A 20436-nucleotide genomic window follows, 5' to 3' on the forward strand; every position below is an offset into this window, starting at 1 on the left:
CAATCGTAGGCCTCCATTACCTCCATTTGACTTTATTTTTAAGCTGTGGTGTTTAATAGGTATTTCTCTGGCGCAAATTCCATATCCAAGGTTGACTGAAAATTTGCTTTCTCACCACTACAACTCACCACCTCCACACATTCTCTAACATGTGCTATCATGCTGCAGTGCCATTTTCACTTTTAATTTCTACATCAATTTGCTGCACTTTCTCTTTATAATTAATCTGCACAATTATTGTTTTCCTCTACTTTACTGTGTCTCATTCAACAACAGTCGCAGTACTTGGAAAGTCACTAGTTTATGTCTTATCATGTTTTAACTTCAACAATTTTTTTCCATCCTTAACCAATTGCTATGTTGTCTGTGTGCTCCTTATTGTACTCCTCCATACCTCTTGTTCAAAATTTCCCAACATTTAACCATGATCTGTCATGGAAGTTTTCCTTCCCAATTAATCCACACTTGTACTTCCATAGAATTACTCTTTAAACCCCAGTCATATACCTGCAAACTTGACCGTGTTTTCAGACTAGAGATTGATGGTGTTCTCTCAGCTCACTGCTCTTTCTGATATATAATCATGACTTGGACATAGGTCTGTGGATACATTTAGACATGTCAGTGGTCAATAGTTCTTTCTTGCATGTACAGAAGTACAGTGAAATTATTTTCTGTTGTAAACAATGAGGTTAGCAACAGAACACTAGAGGATACTGAGGAGTTGGTAAGTGGCAATTGTAATTTAATCCAGAAAAGTAAATTAAGACACTTGCAGAAAGGATGAGAGCCAAAATAGATTAAATAGCAGTGTTCTAAGGAGCACGGATACAAACCAACCCACGTGTCCAAGTGCATAAATCCCTGAAAGTGGCAAGGCATGTTAAGGAATCTTGAATCCTTATGAGACTATAAGACATAGGAGCAAAATTAGGCTATTGGCCCATCGAGTCTACTCCACCATTTGGTCATGGCAGATCTGTTTTTCCCTCTCAACCCCATTCTCCCCGTAACTTTTGACATCCTCACTAATCAAGAACCTATTCATCTCTACTTTAAAAATACCCAATGTCTTGGCCTCTACAGCTGCCTGTGGCAATTAATTCCATAGATTTGTCACCCTCAAGTTAAAGAAATTAGTCCTCATCTCTATTTTAAAGGTATGTAGGAAAATAACTGCAGATGCTAGTTCTAATTGAAGGTAGACACAAAATGCTGGAGTAACTCAGCGGGTCAGGCAGCATCTCAGGAGAGAAGGAATGGGTGATGTTTCGGGTCGAGACCCTTCTTGTTCTTTTATTCTGAGGCTGTGCCCTCTGGTTCTGGAGCCCCCATTACAGGAAACATCCTTTTCATAAACATTGTCTAGGCCTTTCATTATTGGGTGGGTTTCAATGAGATCCTCCCTCATCCTTCTAAACTGCAGTGAGTACAGTCCCAAAGCCATCAAATGTTCCTCATATGTTGACTCAACGTATTAACCCATCCCTGGGATCATTCTCATAAACCTCCTCTGGACCCTCTCCACCACCAGCACATCCATCCTTCCTCAGAAATGGGGCCCAAAACTGCTCGCAATATTCCAAATGTGACCAGACTAGTGTCTTCTAACATGTCTTCTAACTTCTCTTCTTACATCCTTGCTTTTATATTGTAGTCCCTTGGAAATGAATGCTAGCATTACATTTGCCGTCCTTACCACCAACTCCTTCCGCAAATTAACCTTTTTGGAATCCTGCACCAGCACTCCCAAGTCCCTTTGCACCTTCGATTCCAGTATCCTCTCATCTGTTAGAAAGTAGACTATGTCTTTATTTTTTCTGCCAAAATGCATAATCATACACCTTGTTACACTGTAATCCATTTGCCATTCCTTTGTCCACTCTTCCAACCTGTCCAAGTACTTCTGCAGACTCTCTGCTTCCTCAACACTATCTGTCTCTCCACCTATCTTTGTATCATCCACAAACATGGCCACAGAGCTATCAATTCCACCATCCAGATTATTAACATACAACATGAAAAGCAACAGAAACCAACACCAACTCTTGCAGAACACCACTAGTCACTGGCAGCTAACCAGAAACGGCTCCCTTTATTTCCACTCTTTCTCTTCTGCCAGTCAGCCAATCTTCTACACATGCTGGTACCTTGCCTCGAATACCATAGACTCCTATTTTGTTTAGTAACCTCAGGTATGGTACCTTGTCAAAGGCCTTCTGAAAATCCAAGTAAACAACATCCACTGACTCTCCTTTGTCTATCCTGCTCGTTACTTCCTCAAAAGATACCAATAGATTTGTTAAGGCAAGGTCTCTCCTTAACAAAACCATGGTGACTTGGGCCTATTTTGTCATGTACTTCCAAGTATTCCTGGCCATCAGCCGTGTTCGACATCACAATGGGAACCCAACAGCCTCCCAGCCAATGAGGGTCGAGGACAGGATCTGACCAATGGGAGCTCGGAGGGAGGCGGGACCCGCCCGAGTTCCCCTCCGTCTCCTCCAGCGCCCGCATCAACCGACGGCATTGTTGAGTCCCCGCTACCACCCGGCCCCAACGCCCCAGGCCATCACTGGACTACAACCTCCCAGCGGGCAGCTTCTTCTCCTCCTCCTCCCACTTCTCCTACAGCGCCCGCTTCAACCGAGGGCGTCGTCGACAACTTCAACAACAATCGCGGCCACTCTCCTTCTCCTCCCATTCCGCTAACTTGTGCGTGCTTTCAGCAGCCGCGCTGCCCACCGGGAGATGTAGTCCAGACTCCCACCCGGCCCCAGCATGCCGGACCATCAATGGACTACAACCCCAGCACACACACACACACACACACCTCCAGGGTAATAATAAAAATAATATTGATATAATATAATAATACTTAAAATATAATAGTATAAGAATATAAAATGTTATATTGTATATATATTAATCTCTTGCAGGGGAGGGGGATGTGGGATGTCTGAATGATGCCCGGGTTGAGGGGGGATGGAGTGAGTGGCAGGGATAAAGGGGGGGATTGAGTGGGGGGGGGATGGGGAGTGGTGGGGAAGGTGCTAGACCAATGCAGGAGAGCTTTGGGCCCAACGGGTCCACCCTGTTCTAGTAGACTAAAATTTTACCAACCACAGAAGTCAGACTGACAGGCCTATAATTTCCTTTATTTTACCTCGCTCCCTTCTTAAACAGTGGAGTTACATTTGCAATTTTCCAGTCGTCTGGAACTATTCCAAACTCTAATGATTCTTGAAAGATCACGACTAATGCCTTAAGTCTCAACAGCTACCTCCTTCAGAACCTTGGGGTGTAGTCAGGGCCGTCTGAACGCATGGGCCTGATGGGCACTTGCCCGGGGCCCCACGAGCATAGGAGCCCCATGCTGATCTGTGTATGTTAAGTGACTTGCAATAAATAAATACTACTTTAAAAATGTAGGTTCAATAAGTGCTTTTTTCGCAACATTTTCGGTCCCTAAGTGCTTCTCACAGCGATCTGTAAGTGCTTTTCGCAACAATGTAGCACCCTGAGTCCATCGCTAAGTGCTTTTCGGTAAGTGCTTTTCGCCGGCACGACAGGGGGGGGGGCTGGTAGGGAAAGGGGTGTGGGGGAGAGTAACGGTAGGGGCCCCAGTACACTGCTTTGCCCGGGGGCCCATAATGCTGTAAAAACGGTCCTGGGTGTAGTCCATCTAACCATTACAGACAGAAGAATGCCACAAGAGGAAACACTCCATCCCCAGGTCAAGGCACCTCTGGATTATAAATGTTACATTCTAGTACCCTCTCACTGTTCAAAACGTGAATAAAAGCCTGGAATGTCCAACCTTTCTTCATAGAACAATCCAGTCATTCCACACCCAACTCCGGTAACCCTCCGAACTATTTCCAAATGTTATCATTCATCCTTGAATAAAGAGACCAAAACTACACAGAACTTCTGGTATGATGTCACCAGTGCCCTCCTTAAGTGAAGCAAAATTGTCTATATCTTATTCGCCAAATAATAATAATTAGAAAGCTTTTCAATTTGTTGCGCCTGCTTATTGGCCTTTAGCATACCATGTACTAAGATCCTCCTAAGATCGTTCACCTTGTTGTGGTGTAGAGGCTTGCGTGCCCCCATGATTCCGAGAGCAATACCGTCGGAAGCACTAGCTTCTGGTAGGGCCATCCATGGCGGTAAGGTCGAGGATGAGGGTCCAGACTAAGAACGATCCAACCTACAAGACCTCAACGGCGGACCAGGCAGATGAAGTTATCTTGAACTCAACGGCTGTGAAAGCGGATGAAGGCTGCAACAGATTTATCAGCTCCGATCGTCTTGGTTCCCTTGCCATTGGAATTAGTTGATTGATTTGTGAAGGACCGTGTGCTTCTTCGAGTGCAACATCAAGCACACGTTAAACAAACACACGCACAGGCGTCTTCGTTCTGTGAGCAGCACAAAACTTCACTCAAGACTTTTGGCGATCAGGGAAGGGCAACGGGAGCAGGCGACGTGATGGCTGGAAGCTCCTAGTCAAGAACCGGCATGGAAACGGTGAATACTTGATTCAATCGCTCAACTTTGGACTCATAAGCCACCTGAGAGTTCATAAAATCAACGGAATGGAACGTAGACCATCATCCTCAACCTCGGGGGATGACGGCTAAGACATCCAGGATCCCTGTGCATCTCTGAGTTCTGCAATCTCTTACTGTCCAGATAACATATGTTTGTATTTTTTCTGTCAAAATAAACTATTTCTCATTTTTCCACTTTTATTTTCTGTTCCAGATCTCTGTCCACTCACTCAGCCTATCAATTATCTCCTTGCAGCTCCTTTTATCTTTGCAGCTTACTTTCCTATGTATCTTTGTGCCATTAGCTATGTCTGTAAGCAGGTTAGGATGTATATAGTTTATTCATTACCCAACTTCAAATTATCTACAATCTATGAAGAAGTTTAAAATTCATTTGCATATTTCTTTGTCTAGGCTTGATTTACATGACTAGTATTCTTGAAAGCAATAAAATGTTCTCAATAGTTTCAGTTTGGAAATGGTCAAAGAGTGCTTAAATGTCAAGATAATTGAAGAGTGGGAGACAGAGACTAGTAGGAGACAAATGCGTAGCATAATGGCTTAGTGTAGTCTCCATTTATAAACTTGTGATGCCAAGAACTCACTGTGCTATCTGTATTGATTTTCTGTTTAGACCCCGACTGTCCCCTCCGTGATGCAGCTAATCAGAAAATACCAAAGCTCTCTATCAAGGTGAGGACTAGAACTGCAATAATTTGTATCCAAAGGGAATAAATGTAAAAATACAGTATGCGAACAATGAGTGTTACAGGATGGACCTTTAGTTCTGTGTCAAAAGCTTTTTATTGAGAGTTTTCAGGTGCTAGTTTTCCCTTAACCATTTCTGATAAGGACAAAAGAAACTGCAGCTGGGAGAAAATACGGTACACTAATTTCGCATCCGACACATTAGGTGGAATTTTACAGAGGCCCATTAACCTACAAACCTGTACATCTTAGGAATGTGGAAGGTAAACTGAGCACCGGGAGAAAACCCATGTGGTCACAGGGAGAACATGCAAACTATGTACAGACAGCACCTCTAGTCAGGATCGAACCCGGGGCTGGCATTGTAAGGCAGGAACACTACCGCTGTGCCACTGTGATGTTTCTCTGATGGTTATGTCTTTGGAACTGCTTGTCAGAGAGCACCATGAAGGAGAATTCTGTGGATTTCTTTAAGCCTGAGATTCATTTCCAGTCAGTAAGGGAATCTAGGATTGTGGGGAAAGTGGACCTGAGGAATGCCAGATCAGCCATGGATTAGCATGAGGGACTGAATGGTCTACTATTAATCCTAGTTGTAGCATGCATGTCCATGAGGGATTTCAGCTACAAGCTTAAATTGAAATTGATGGGATTGTTCTCCTTGGAGCAAAGGTTGATAGGTTTTAATAAGGTAGGAAGAACTGTTCCCATTGGCAGATGGTTCCTGGAAAATAGGGCAATAGATATAAGTTTGGAGCATAAACGCAAGAGGGATGAGAGGAAAACATTTTATGGAGTGAATATTTATGGTCTGAAATTCAATACCTGTGGGAATAGTGGAAACATCCAATATCAATATTTCTAATGTAATTGTATATTTGGGAACCTTTTGAAAATAATATTTTTCAGGACTATCGGAATAAAGCAGGGAAGTTGGATTATGGGTTGTCCCTACCTGATGCTAGCTTGAAAAATGGTGGACTAAATAAACACCTTTCGTGCTGCAACAATTATGTAATGTTGATGAAGCTGAATGGCAATTTTCTTTCACTAATTGTATTGCCTTTCTATTTTTGCGGCATCGGTCATTAACCTGTTGCATCAGGCACGAGAACATTGTCTACACATTCTGGAGGAAGCACTGATTATGAATAAAAGGCAGGAAGACACAAAAGCAGAGTGGTAGGTAAAGTGTGCAGAAACTATGCATCCCTGTAGATAATTTTCACTCAAAACAAATGTAAAGGAGATTTTTTTTCATTGAAAAGTACAAGATGGAAGCAGAACCTTTGGCCCGTTGATCACTCGTTCACATTAAGGACGGCACGGTGGTGCAGCAGTAGAGGAGTCGCCTTACAATGCCAGAGACCCGGGTTCGATCCTGACTACGAGTGCTGTCTGTACAGAGTTTGAACGTTCTCCCTGTGACTGAGGGTTTTTCTCCAGGTGCTCTGGTTACCTCCAACATTCCAAACACGTGCAGGTTTGTGGGTTAATTGGCTTCTGTAAATACTCCCTAGTGTGTGGGATGGAACTAGTGTTTGTGTGATTGTTGGTCGGTGTGGACTCAGTGGGCCAAAGAGCCTGTTCCGCCTGAACTAAATTCAGTTCTGTTACATCACTTTCTCATCCACTCCCGAAACACACAGGGCATTACTGAAGCCAGTTAACCTACAACCTGAAAATATCATTGGGATGTGGGTGAAAACTAACGCAATCACAGGGAGAACGTACAGACTCCACCCAGACATTACCCAAGGTCCGAACTGAACCTGGGTCTCTGCAGCTGTAAGACATCAGCTGTGCTACTGTTTTTAGGAAGCGATTGGATAGGTTGGGCTTATTTTCCCTTGGCAAAGGAGATATGATCTAGTAGAAGTACGTAATATTATAAAAGTCATGGATAGGATAGATGTCCGCCTTTTTCCCTTGGTAGAGGCATCATAAATGAGGGCATAGATTTAAGGTGAATGGTAGATGTTTTAAAGGGGATCTGAGAGTTGAGTTTTTATACGGAGCGTGCTTGATATTAGAACATACTGCCAGAAGTGATGGAATCGCATAGAATCACGAAGGTGATGAGACACTGTGGCGGTGCCCGGGGGTTAGGCCACTCCCTGGGTCATTCCCCTCGGCACTGAGTGGACAGGGGGGATTAGGCCCTGGGTCATCCCCCTCGGTACTCAGTGGACAGGGCTGTAGAGGGGTCTGGTGCTACGGGGTTTGCCTGAAGGGGCTAGAGTTGACTCGTGCGGGAGACTGAAGAGAGTGGATGTTCTGATGCTGCATTAAAGTTATTGTTAATTCTTACCTGGCGTCTTGCCTGATTCCTGCCGCGTCCAGACCCACTACAACACCTTAATAGACAAGGCTTTGAAGGATATGGTCGTAAAGTGGTCAAATAAGACCAGTGCAGATGGACAAAATGGTCAGCATGGATGTAAGCATCAAAGGGGCATTTCAATTTGCATGACTGAGTAAAACATCCCAGAGTGCTTTACAGAAGAAAAAAAGAAAAATTAAAACTACCCAAAGGAAGGATATTAGGATCGGTGGTTAAAACCCAGTAAATCAGGTTGATTTTGCAAGGGATTTTGAAGAAGATAGAGGTGGAGAGATATTGAATGGAAATTCTAGGGCTAAGAGGGCGAAAACATGATCACCATGGTGGGGGCAAAGAAAGGACACCGTGCATAACATTGTTCCTAACTCATCCTTCACTCTCAAATTATTTAAATGCTATATTCATGCCTTTTGTTGTGCTTTCCTGTTCACCTATCCCTCTCTCTCATATCTGTACCAACACAAATTTATACCAAAATATCACAATGTGTGCTAATACCCCCGTCTCCTCTCTCAATATTAGTGCCGACCCTCACTCATGTGCCATAGAGATGGAACATGAAGCTTTCAAAGCAACTAAGATGGCAAATTTATATAAGGCATTGGTGCTCAGAAAGGTGAGTAAAAAGAAAAAGCCCTTTGGATGCATTTTATGTCATGGCCTTTTAAGTATATTTATTAGGAATGTCAATTAATTGCAGTTATTGTGTATATTTAGCACTTTCTTAATGCATTAATGTTTTACTGTGATCCAAGCATTACTGTGGTGAAATTTAGCCCACTCTGAAAGCAAAATATCCAGGTTTTGATGTTTAGGGTCATGGTTTTTATTTTACTGTGTGTGTCTTGAGTTCCATTTACCTCTCGCCGTTAACATTGACCTGCTCAATGTTAAAGCTTGGATGCTCATTCTCCCCATTTCCATCAGCATCTCCCTGTGATCATTTTTGTTCTCCGTGTCCGTTTTCCATGACAACGGTTCAGTCTTTTTACTTTAAAGAGCAAATGCTGCCAATTCTCAACTTCCAGAAACAACTACAGACTCTTGCTCAGACATCAGTCTCTGGTTTAAATCGGCCTCAAATTAGATGTTCAAGGTATCTCCAAAATTCTCTTCCAACTCCCTTCGCTTACTGTGTAGGAAGGAACTGCAGAAGCTAGTTTACACTGAAGATAGACACAAAATCCCGGAGTAACTCAACAGGACAGGCAGCATCTCTGGATAGAAGGAATGGGTGATGTTTTGGGTCGAGACCCTTCTTCAGACTGACAGTCAGGGGAGAGGGAGACATAGAGTTGTGGACGGTTATTAAAGTTATGAAAACGAGAGATCAAAGCTGATCAATTGTTAGCTATGGGGAAGTTGACAACGAAGCCTACAATCAGTAAAATTTAATCAGGACAGTCAAACTAGTCGGAGAATTAGGATGGGGGAGGGATGGTGAGAGGGAAAGCAAAGCAAGGGCTACTTGAAGTTAGAGAAGTCAATATTCAACCTGCTGGGTTGTAAGCTGCCCAAGCAAAATATGAGGTGCTGTTCTTCCAATTTGCATTGGGCCTCACTCTGACAGTGGAGGAGGCCCAGGACAGAAAGGTCAGTGTGGGAGCGGGAGTTTTGTGTAGTTGAGTTACTCCAGCATTTTGTGTACCGATTGCTAAACACTTTAATTCTCCCTCCTATACAGATCTTTCTGTCCTGGCTCTTTCCATACACCCACCAAATTTTACCCCTCGGGTACCTATTAAATCTTTCCCCCCTCGCCTCAACCCTATATCCTCTGGTTCTTCATTCCCCTATTCTAGGCAAGAGACTCTGCGTCTACCCGATCTATTTCTCTCATGATTTTGTACACTTCTAGAAGATCACCCCTCATTCTCCTGTGCTCCAAGGAATAGGGTCCTAGCCTGCTCAACCTCTCCCTATAGCTCAGGCCCTCGAGTCCTGGCAACATTCTCTCAAATCTTCTCTGCATCGTTTCTACCTTAACAACATCTTTCCTATAACGTGGTGCTCATAACTGAACACAATACTCCAAATGTGGCCTCTCCAACATCTTATTCACTGCAACATGATCTCCCAATTGAGATGTTTTAAAATGACAAATGGATTAAATAACTTAGATTTGCCATGCTAGGAATCTAGTGCAAGGGGCGAGTGTTTTAAAATTAGATGCATCTTGGAGTGAAATTAAGAAAACAATTCTCCACACAAATTTCCCCTAAAAGTCCCACTGATTTTCCAAGTCTCTGGTCAATCAATGTGAGTTGACTGAATAAAGCATAATGGAGCAAAGGGAATTGAGGTCAAGATTAATGTTTGAATGATGGAAAGATTCAAGGGGATGAACAATTCCTATCTTTGCATTCTTGCCAGGTTGCGGAAATTAAAAAGTCGACCCAAAATGGAGAGCTGTATCCAAAACTGACAGAAATGGACAATAGAGCATCAACTGCGGCAACAGCAGATAACGAAAAAAACAATGAAGCATTCATTTCTGCATCACAGCTCTATTCTGTGAGTACATTGTGGTGGTGAATGTTTTACTGTGTACATTAATGCCCTCTGTCTCCTCCAATGAATCTCTGATGTGTGGGATTTAAGATGTAACAACGCATTTCTGCCTTCTACAACTACATTTCCCATTCCAATTTGTTTTCTTGCACAACTTCAAACCTGTGACCTTTAATCATACTTTACTCCTTTTACTATTATGCAATAATTATTTGCTGATTTTGTCTGTATTGTGGCCTTTGTCCTTTACAGTATTAAAATATGCTATGACATGTCTGATTCATATACCTATTTTAAAAAGTGTAGCTCTATCCCTATCATTCCCAATTCTTGTCAGATCTTAAGATGAAACATACAACATGATCATTGTTTGCTGCCTGGTGGCAGATAGATAGGTGGCTAGATTTGGAGACAGTTTGCTCAAACAATTTGCAAGATGGTGACATAGTTATTATAAAATTACAAAAATAAAATCAATTTTAAATTGGGATAAGGCCACTTTTACTTGACTGAAGATATTTGAGAAAACAAAGGGTATTTATGAAGGGCATTCAAAATGTTTTAGGTAAATATTCTCTCAAAGGAAAAGGATTGGACTGCTTACCTGAAACCCGCTGCAATGATAAGTGAATTGAGGGTAAAGTAAGACAACAGAGGACATGTGTCAGCATGAGGACAGCACATCGAGAGCTTAATTTGGAAGAAAACATAGAAGTTTAGAGGTGTTATTAAAAAGATACGGGTAGTAGAGGGCACAAAAAAAATACAAGCAAGAAAAATGAAAAATAACTTCACAATGATTTCTCAGTAGATAAAAGGCTACAGCATAGAAATGGGCCCAATGCATTTGGACCATTTTCTTCTATGTCTTGCCTATTTGAGTGTGTCTACACGTCCCTTAAATCTAATAATTGTATCTTATTCCACTACCAACTCTGTCAGGGTATTCTAATATCAACCACTCTCTGTGTAAAAAGCTAATTTTCAGATCTCCTTTAAAACTCCTACCCTTTATCTTAAATATACAGTATGCCCTCATTTTTTATTATACCTTATCTATGGCTCTTATAGTCTTGTGTACTTCTATCAGGTTACAATCAAGCCTTCTTTGCTTGGGGAAAAGAAGCTCAACCCTTGCAATCTCTAGAAAACATGGGAGTGCAGTTATGCGTTTACAAAAAAAGACAAAGTGCTGGAGCAACTCAGCGGGTCAGGCAGTATACCTGGAGAACATGGATAGGTGACATTTCAGGGTCAGGACCCTTCTTTAGACTTAAACACCTTTTGTCTTTCCTTCCAATCTCTCCCTAATGTCAGAGACCAGATGGAGACTGGAGTCATGTCAATAATGTCAAGCCAATAGCTATTATATTGTGTGTCTGACTTCAAGTTTTTCATTGACACTATGTCACTATCTACTGCATTGCCTGTGATCAAGGTCACGACCCCATATACACTTTCAGCGATTCAAGCCACTGCTCTCTGCATACTTACTTTATATTTATTTGCAGGTGAAAATATCAACATGGATGCAAGTTTCCTGCAGGAGGAAAGTTGCAGAGGATAGGGGAGGAATAAACAGTGAGAAAAAATATCTTGAGTAGGTTGTGCCAGGATTGCCTTGATGCCATTTTGTTGATCAGGGCAGTTCAAGAGAGAAGAAACTAAGAAACGTAAAAACTATAAAATGCAGGTCAGAATTATAGTAAATATCCAGCAAATCGGACAGGGTCAGTGAAGGCACAAAAAACCCCAATTAATATTGCAGGGGTATAAACTACAATGGACCTAGTCAGTTATAACACAAAATGAGATTCTCAAACTTGATGAATTCAATATTGTTAAGGCCTTAACAAGGAACAGCATGTCATCGTGTATCTGAGCACATTACAGCCTTCAGAATGCTCATCCATCTCTACCAACCACTCCCTTCTCACTTTCCCATGCAACTGTGGGAGTGCAACACCTCTTTGACCTTGTCCCTTCCATCCTTCTAGGAGCACAAAAGTTAGTTCAAGTGAGGCAATGTTCATTTGCATTTCCATCTTATGTATTGCATTCGGTGCTAACAATATGAGAAACCAAACATAGATTGAATGATTCCGAGCTTCCAGGATACTTTAATGCTTAATACTATTCCCACACTAACTTAGCTGCTTGAGGCTTCCTGCATTATTCCAATGAGGTCCATGAAGGAATCCTCAGGAACAACACCTCATCTTCCATCTACACCTGTTGCCACCATCAGGACTAAACAGTAAATTGGATTTCAAGGAACTTTTGTTTTTGTGCTAGTGTCACTGACTTCCAAACCCCTCCCTGTCCATTGCATTGTACTCCCCACGATACCATGTAATTGACTCCAACCAACACCCTGCTATATTGTGAATGTCACTGACAACAGGTTATTGTCACTGATTTTGTCATTGATCTAAAGCCTCTGCTTCCTACACGGTGACTCGTTGATCTCAAGCTATTGACCGCAATATTGCTGCGTCACTGACCAAACAACTGTACCGTGAATGTCAGAGACCAGATGGAGACTGGAGTCATGTCAATAATGTCAAGCCAATAGCTGTTATATTGTGTGTCTGACTTCAAGCTTATCATTGACACTATGTCACTATCTACTGCATTGCCTGTGATCAAGGTCACTACCCCATATATACTTTCAGCGATTCAAACCACTGCTCTCTGTATACTTTCACTGACCTAAGCAACTGCCCTGTATATTCTGTCAGTGACCTCAGCAATGACCCAGTATATTCTGTCAGTAAACTAAGCCCCTGTCCTCTGTATTTTGCCAGTGACCTAAGCCAGTCTTCTGTATTCTGTCCGTGACCACTGTCCACTATTCTGTCAGTAACTTATGCCACTGACCTCTGTATTCTCAGTGCCCTAAGCCTCAGTGACCACTGCCTTTTGTAATCATCAGTGCCCTAAGCCACTGTCCTCCTGTAATCATCAGTGACCTAAGCCACTGTCCTCTATTCTGTCAGTAATTTAAGCCACTACCCCCTCTATTCTGTTGATGACCTTTTGCATACTTTCAGTGACCTAAGCCACTGCCCTCTATAGTTATATCTAACCCTCTGCATAGTATTACCGACCTGTCATTGGCTGCTGACTGCAAGCTATTCCTAGTTATTGCTATGGATGATGACCTCAACTTCTCTATTGTGAGTATCACTGACCTTGTAATCATTGTAAAAAAAAACTAGATGTTTTTGTGTTTTGCAGTTTAAGTCAAAGCGTGTTGAAGTAGGAGTTACGATTTCGTCCAGTCCATTCCAAACCGCAAGAGATCTGCTGAAGAACTCTGTGCCAGTGGAGAGTGAGCAAAAGAATTACACAAACTTGGATGATCCGATCTACCACTCAAACAGCACACTGAAAAATCCTCAGGATTGCACAAATCCTTCTGTCGACAGCAATGGGAAGACAAATCAATCCTCACCTCTTCTTGCCAGCCCCAACAAGAAAAAATCTACCAAAAGACAATTGCGTGCAGAAAGTGCCAAGAAGGACTCTCAGAATATTACTAAATTTTTTCAGCAAAACAAATCTCAAGGAGTAGCCATGAATACACCCACAAGTCTCAGTGATGATTATAGCTCTGTAGTCAAGGATGTGCAAGAGATGGACAGCAGGAAAAAGCTCTCTTCCACTGTGGCCTTTTCTGAAAAACTGGAATCATTCCCAGATCCAAATATAGTGACTAAGACCAGACATGTGGAAACATCGGATAAATATTTGCAACCCAATCATCCTGTGGAGGAAAAGACCAGGTAGATTAATAATTTATTCCCTAGTTTGTTTCCCATGCTAAGCCTTTCAAGCAGATCTGTGCAACTGAAAGAAACTCAGTTGGCAAGCAATTCAGAAAAGATGACAGACAAGTTGAATGATCTTAAACCTCTACACTTTACAGGAGTACAGGGCAAATATTACAGGAGTACAGAAAAATGGAAAGCGGGGGAATGGGATTAATTTCCTGCAAACTAGCAGGCACTTAATGGGTCAATCTATTTCTTTCTGTAATGTTATATCTTTTTTTTTGTCTTTGGTTATGAATTGTTTGATCAAGCGACAGTATCGGAAGCCTGGGAAAAGCTCCTGATGTGAGCAGCCGATTGTGGCAGGGCACTCATTCCACTCGTGAGAAAAGACAATTAACAGATGAGGTGAGGTGCCAAAATGGTGAGGTGCCATCTTGTTCTCAAGGTGATTTGTAGTGATAAGCCCCGAATTTATATGTTGAGTTTTTTTTTAGGAATCTGGAATAATCGATCCAAAGCGACAGCGAACGAGCATCAATTCCTCCATTTTATGTCCTCCTGATCTTCAGGGCATTAAGATCAAGAAGAAGGTTACCTTTGACCCCTTGCATCAGGACAGTACTAAAGTGCTTCCAGCTGCATCGAAAGGAGGGCAACTGAAACAGACTGCAGATATTGTTGTCAAGTACCTAACCCCTTATTACAAAGAGGGAAAGTTTGCTTCTAAGGTAAATTAAGCTGCATTCAATCTAGGACATCCTGACCTCGTGTTCTTAATTTGCAACTGGCGTTGCTCATAGAGATAAGATTTTTATTTCCACTTTTCAGTACATTGTATAAGTAATTGGTGATTTAGTAAATTAATTTTTCATACCAGCTGATGTTTCAGGCACTATTTATCAAGGGAATGGACAGTTGCTGTTTCAGGTCAAGACCCCTCTTCGGACTGATGGGGGGGGGAGAAAGCTAGATAAGAGAAGTGGGGGTGGATCAAAGCCTGGTAAGTGATAGGTGGATAACGGTGAGGGGGAAAGGTGACTGGCAGATGGGTGGAATAAGTGACAAATGTTAGAGAAGAAAAGAAGACAAAAAAGGGTGCTAGATAAGGAAAGAAGAGGAGGGAAATGTAGAGCCAGAGGGAGGGATACAAGTGGAAGGGGACAAGTAGGGTAATGAGGGGAGATAAAAGTGGAATCTGGGATTTGGGTATGGGCAAAAGGTACACAAAGGAGGGGAAAGGAGCATGTGTACACTGGGATGGAGAAAAAGAATGGGATAGGTACTATTGAAATTAGAGAATTCAATCTTCAAACTGTTGGGTTGTAAGCTATCCAAGCGGAATATGAGATGCTTTTCTTCCAGTTTGTGTGTGATCTCTGGCAGTGGAGGAGCCAAGGACAGAAATATCAGTATGGGAAGGGGAATTAAAATAGTTAGCAACTGGAAGCTCCAGCATGCTTTGCCAGACAGAATTAAAGTGTTTGTCAGTTGTAAGCTTCCCAAGCAAAATGTGAGATGCTTTTCTTCCAGTTTGTGTGTTGTCTTGCTCTGGCAATGGGGGCCAAAGACAGAAAGGTCAGTTTGGGAATTGGAAGGGGAATTAAAATGGCCAGCAACCGAGAGATCTAGCAGGATTTGGTGGACAGGGCATGTGGTTGCCCCTGGTGTATGCCGATATAAAGGAGGCCATGTTGGGCACACAATACAATAGACGAGGTTGGAAGAGGTGTACTTGAATCTCTGTTTCACCTAGAATGGCTGTTGGGGTGCCTCAATGGAAGCGAAAGAAGAGGTGTAGGGACAGGTGTTACATCTATGGATGCAGGGGAAAGTGCCTTGGGAGACAGTGGGTTGGGTGGGAAGAAGTGGGCGAAATAAGGAGATGGGGAGAGTAGGCTCTATGGGAAGTAGACGGGTGGGGGTGGGAAATGGGGAACATGTTGACTATGCCACCCACCTATGCGCACATTTCGTCCACCAACCGAGTCACTATGCTACTTTCCCCTTCTCCAAACATTCGTCTCTTATCCCCAAATCACACATTTCTATGTGATCCTTTCCTTTCCCCAATCACTTTCCACCCACATCCCTCTCTCCTGGTTTAGCATTTCACTCCACATCATCTTTCCGTATCCTTTTGCCTCCTTTACACCTCTAGCCTTTGTCACGCCATCCATTTGCCAATCCCACCTCTCACCTAGAAATTTATCCACACCTCTTTTCCAGCTTTCTGCATCCATTTCCATCAGTCTGAAGAATGCGCAGACGACGTATCTCGACCCGAAACGTCATCTGTCCATTCCCCCCACAGATGCTGCCTGACCCACTGAGTTCCACCAGTAATATGTTTTTTTGCTCAAGATTCCAGCTTCTGCAGTTTTTGCTGCCTCCAGCCAACATGTTTCATGTGTTGTGTTACTACAGGATTTGTTTAAAGCTTTTGCTCGTCATCTTTCTCATTTACTGGCTGTTGGAGAGAATGCATCGAAGAAAAATGGTAAGAGTAAACTCTTATTTTCAATCATGGTCTGTTGGGTTCTAGGAAATGGGATATAAAATTAATCTGAAGGCAACTAAATATATGCATGGTAATTTCACTAGATATAACATTCCCTTATATGTTCAGAATATTTTGGGAAATATAAGGTTCCGATTACCTCTTCTGGCAGTGCATTCCAGACCGATGAAAGCCTTCTTCACTGTCTACAACTCCACCAATTTTTGTGTCATCTGCATACTTGCTAACCAACCCATCTACATTTTCATCCAAGTCATTTATATAGATCACACGCTTATGAAAGAATGTTTTCAACACTTCTCTCATTTCTTCTGGAATTGTCAGGAGGATTTTTTTTCTTGAGAAATTATTTTAATTTATTTCAATTGATCTTTCAGTGAAAGAAGAGGTCCAGCGAATAATCCATTGCTTCTTTAAAAGTCGCAGGAAGTGTGAGAGTGAAAATGACTGGAGGGACCTGAATGCATCATAGCCGTTCTATTATACTTGACACTGGCGGGAAGCAATTTATTTTTTGTTTATGTTTAGTTTGACTATTTAACTTGGCATTTGTGCTAGATAGCCATTTATTATTTGGCATAGCCACATCAATCAGGGCTGATCTCAGTAATCAGGTAAAAAGACATTCAACTCTTCTGTGCAAAATCTTTGGACTATGCACCAGGCCGTACGAATGAGAATTAATGTGTTGTTATTGTTCTGTTGTAATTATTGAGAGAATTGCAAACTGAGATACTATTAAAATAAAGATTTTTCCAAGCAATATTATTGTAGAGCTTTTGCTGAAGTACATTACTCTTATCAGGAAGATATCAATGGGTTGGTCAAATGAACATAACTTAAATTCAATCTGGTAATGCGGTAATGTATTGGGGAAGCATAAGCAAGGCAAGGAAATACACAAAATACTAAGATTAGGAGAGAAACAAATTTTAGAGAATGTGCTCAGATCCCTGAAAATCGCTGGGGAGGTAGAGAAGGTGGTTAAAAAGGCGTACCTGACTCTATTCGCTGTGTCGCAGAATGAAAAACACGGGCATCATGCTATAATTATATTCAAATACTAAGCAAAAAAAACAAAGTACTGGAGGATAGACACAAAAAGCTGGAGTAACTCAGCGGGACGCATCTCTGGAGAGAAGGAATGGGTGACATTTCGGGTCGCAATCTTTCTTTAGTCGACCCGAAACGTCACCTATTCCTTCTCTCTAGAGATGCTGCCTGTCCCACTGAGTTACTCCAGCTTTTTGTGTCTATCTTCGGTTTAAACCAGCATGTACAGTTCCTTCTGACACAAAGGACTGACGGAATTCAATGTCAAGCACCATCTCTGGAGGGAGTAGACTGATGACATTTTGGGTAGGAATGCTTCTTCAGACTGAAGTTTGATTGGCAGATGGGTGGTGTAAATGACAAATGCTTGAGGTAAAAATGAGACAAAGGGATGTCAGATAAGGGGAAAAAAAGGATGAGTGAAATGTTAAGTCAAAGGGAGGGATATGGGCAAAAAGGAACAGGGGAGGAGAAAGGGAAATGTGGGCTTTGAGGATGGGGGGGATAAGTGTACAGAGAAAAAAGCATGGGGACTGAGGTAGCGGAAGATGATGGGAGAAATGTACTGGACCACAGTGCGGTGGGCATGTATTACTTGAAATTGGAATATTTAATTTGATTGGAGATATTCGTGTGTTAAAATTAAATGGGCCTCAAACAGGCTAAATAAGGACTTCCTGACCTTTTTAGTAGAGTTATTCACAAAATGCTGGAGTAATTCAGCAGGTCCGGCAGCATCTCAGGAAAGAAGGAATGGGTGACGTTTCGGGTCCTTCTCTCCTGAGATGCTGCCTGACCTGCTGAGTTATTCCAGCATTTTGTGAAGAAATACCTTCGATTTGTACCAGCATCTGCAGTTATTTTCTTACACTACTTTTTAGTAGAGTTGATAGTTAGGAGACAGGTTTTTAATTTAGTTGATGACAACATTAGAGGGGAATTGAGGAAAACAATGTCACCAAAAAAAATCACTTGTGCCACTACTCCTACCACGTTTATCACTATCAACGCGGAAAAAACACTAAACTCGTTTTTGATACCGATATTTCTTTTTAAAAAAATAAACGGGACTCAGTTACGCACTTAGTTCCAGGTTGGCGTGTACATTGCATAGGGCGAGCCTGCCGTCTCTTCAGCAGCTCCGCCGGCATAGTGGGGCTCTGCGTTGCCTTTCGTTTTGCTGGAAGGATGAGTGTCCCCAGAAAGCGGCCGATAGTCCCTCTTCACAACAGCCCCGCTGCCTGTGGATCCTGACGGGCGGCAAACGGCCAGCGGCCGCCTCTCGGCCTCGAGCACGTCGATGGCGGCCGCGGGCAGCAGCGCGCCCGCGCACGGCGGCCTCGCTGGAGGCGCGCAAACAGAGTGCGCGTGCGCGCCGGCCCGGCAGCCGTTGCCACGCGTGCGCACCAAGCGGCGTCGGAGTTAAGTGTTGGCGTCGGAGTTCCGCTGCCCAACAGTCTGCATCGGAGTTTCGCGGCTGCGACCTGATGCCATCGGTGCTGTTGAGTCAGGAACTTCTTCGCAGGGACGCCGCCTTCCTTTGCAGCCCAGAATTTTCGGGCGCATCTGAGCGATGGAGACGCGAGAAGCCTCTGACAGGGTGAGACTCCTGGAAGGGACGGGGTGGATCTACAGCTCAGACTGAAGGGGGAATAGGGTCCTAGTGTTGCACAAGACCGCAAGATCAATGGGTGCTGGAAAACTAGTAAGACTGCATATGTTGGAGCCCATTTAAAATAGTAAGGAACTGCAGATGCTGGATTCTTGTGTGAATGCTGGAGGGATTAAGGCTCAGCCTCAGCAACATATGTGGATGCAAATAGACGGCTTGCAGGCTGAAGTCATTCCTCCAGTAGTTTTATTTTGCTCAGTTTAACCTTGGTTGTTGGGAAAGTTCTAGAAGCAGTAACAGTCACGGAATTAAGAATTTGGACAATTGTAGATTGTTTAGAGACAGTCAATGTATTTGTTAAAGGGAGATGTTGACGTTTGCATCTCAAGGGCAGGATAGTCGGTATTATGTATTTTATTCTTTGGAGGAATAAACACACATGCTCTCATACATCGGTGTTGCTTTAACCGGAAGAGAAGCCTTTTATTTTGTTTTCACATGCATTTTATATCTGGTACACCGGAAGTGACGTCAGTATAAGAGCACAGTTAAACAGTTTGTTTAACATCCAACACCCCCACTTGCTCTTATGCTGTGCATTACATTTAACAACATATACAACATAACTTAATCTGATTACATTCTTTGTATCACCACATTTTACACATTTACAGTGTTCAACCTTTCAAAAAAAAAAAAATTTGTTATGATTTTACACTCCAAACATATAATCCCTGAATTTCTCAGTTTTAAACTTTGTTGCAGGCTTAGTTAAGATATCTGCAACCATGTCTGCTGTTGGACAATACTCAATGATTACTTTCTTATCACTTGAGTGCAGACCGAATGAAATGATACCTAATGTCGATATGTTTGCATCTTTGTCGGTTCACTGGGTTCTTTGATAATGCAATCGCACCTTGATTGTCCTCAAAGATTTTCACTGGCTCGTACTGGCAATCTTTGTCCATTCCTTTCAATAGCTGCACAAGATACAAGCTCTCTTGTGTAGTAGCCGCCATTGCCATATATTCGGCTTCACGTGTGGATAAGGCTACTGTCTGCTGTTTCTTGGATTTCCATGAAATAACAGGCCCATTTTCAGACAAACTAAAACAATATCCTGTTGTGCTTCGCCTGTCATTTTGATCTGCCGCCCAGTCAGCGTCACTGTATGCAACAAGTTTGAGTTTTTCCTCTCTTTTCTTGTAACACAGCTCCTGTTTTATAGTACCCTTTAAGTACCTCAACACATGTTTGGTAGTTATCCTATGTTGTTCTTTAGGCTCTGCTAGATATTGTGACAGTTTACTGACAATCCAGCTTAAATCAGGCCTTGTACATGTCATCAC

At 42.6% G+C, this 20436-nt stretch overlaps 1 protein-coding gene and 1 long non-coding RNA gene across 5 annotated transcripts in view; one reads left to right on the plus strand and one right to left on the minus strand.

Annotated features, from left to right (window-relative positions):
- recql5 (RecQ helicase-like 5) overlaps positions 1-17147 on the plus strand; it is a 58108-nt gene extending 40961 nt beyond the window's left edge. For 2 of the 4 annotated variants that reach the window (XM_078401250.1, XM_078401252.1), the window contains 9 exons: positions 5194-5252; positions 6373-6449; positions 8134-8227; positions 9985-10125; positions 13363-13910; positions 14210-14306; positions 14396-14629; positions 16326-16398; positions 16797-17147. In XM_078401250.1, coding sequence (XP_078257376.1) covers positions 5194-5252; positions 6373-6449; positions 8134-8227; positions 9985-10125; positions 13363-13910; positions 14210-14306; positions 14396-14629; positions 16326-16398; positions 16797-16891 — 1418 coding nt within the window. In that variant the 3' untranslated portion in view covers positions 16892-17147. Of the gene's footprint in view, positions 1-5193; positions 5253-6372; positions 6450-8133; positions 8228-9984; positions 10126-13362; positions 13911-14209; positions 14307-14395; positions 14630-14790; positions 14902-16325; positions 16399-16796 lie in introns of all 4 variants that reach the window. The other 2 variants (XR_013547398.1, XM_078401251.1) reach the window with 2 other exon arrangements.
- The window catches only part of LOC144594556 (uncharacterized), a 41688-nt gene extending 22870 nt beyond the window's left edge, over positions 1-18818 (minus strand). Inside the window, exon 1 of the long non-coding RNA XR_013547399.1 lies at positions 18556-18818. This is a non-coding gene — a long non-coding RNA (uncharacterized LOC144594556). The remainder of the gene's footprint in view (positions 1-18555) is intronic.
- Positions 18819-20436: the final 1618 nt, after the last annotated feature.

The sequence above is a fragment of the Rhinoraja longicauda genome, chromosome 6, assembly GCF_053455715.1.
Source record: "Rhinoraja longicauda isolate Sanriku21f chromosome 6, sRhiLon1.1, whole genome shotgun sequence".
Classification (NCBI taxonomy): domain Eukaryota; kingdom Metazoa; phylum Chordata; class Chondrichthyes; order Rajiformes; family Arhynchobatidae; genus Rhinoraja; species Rhinoraja longicauda.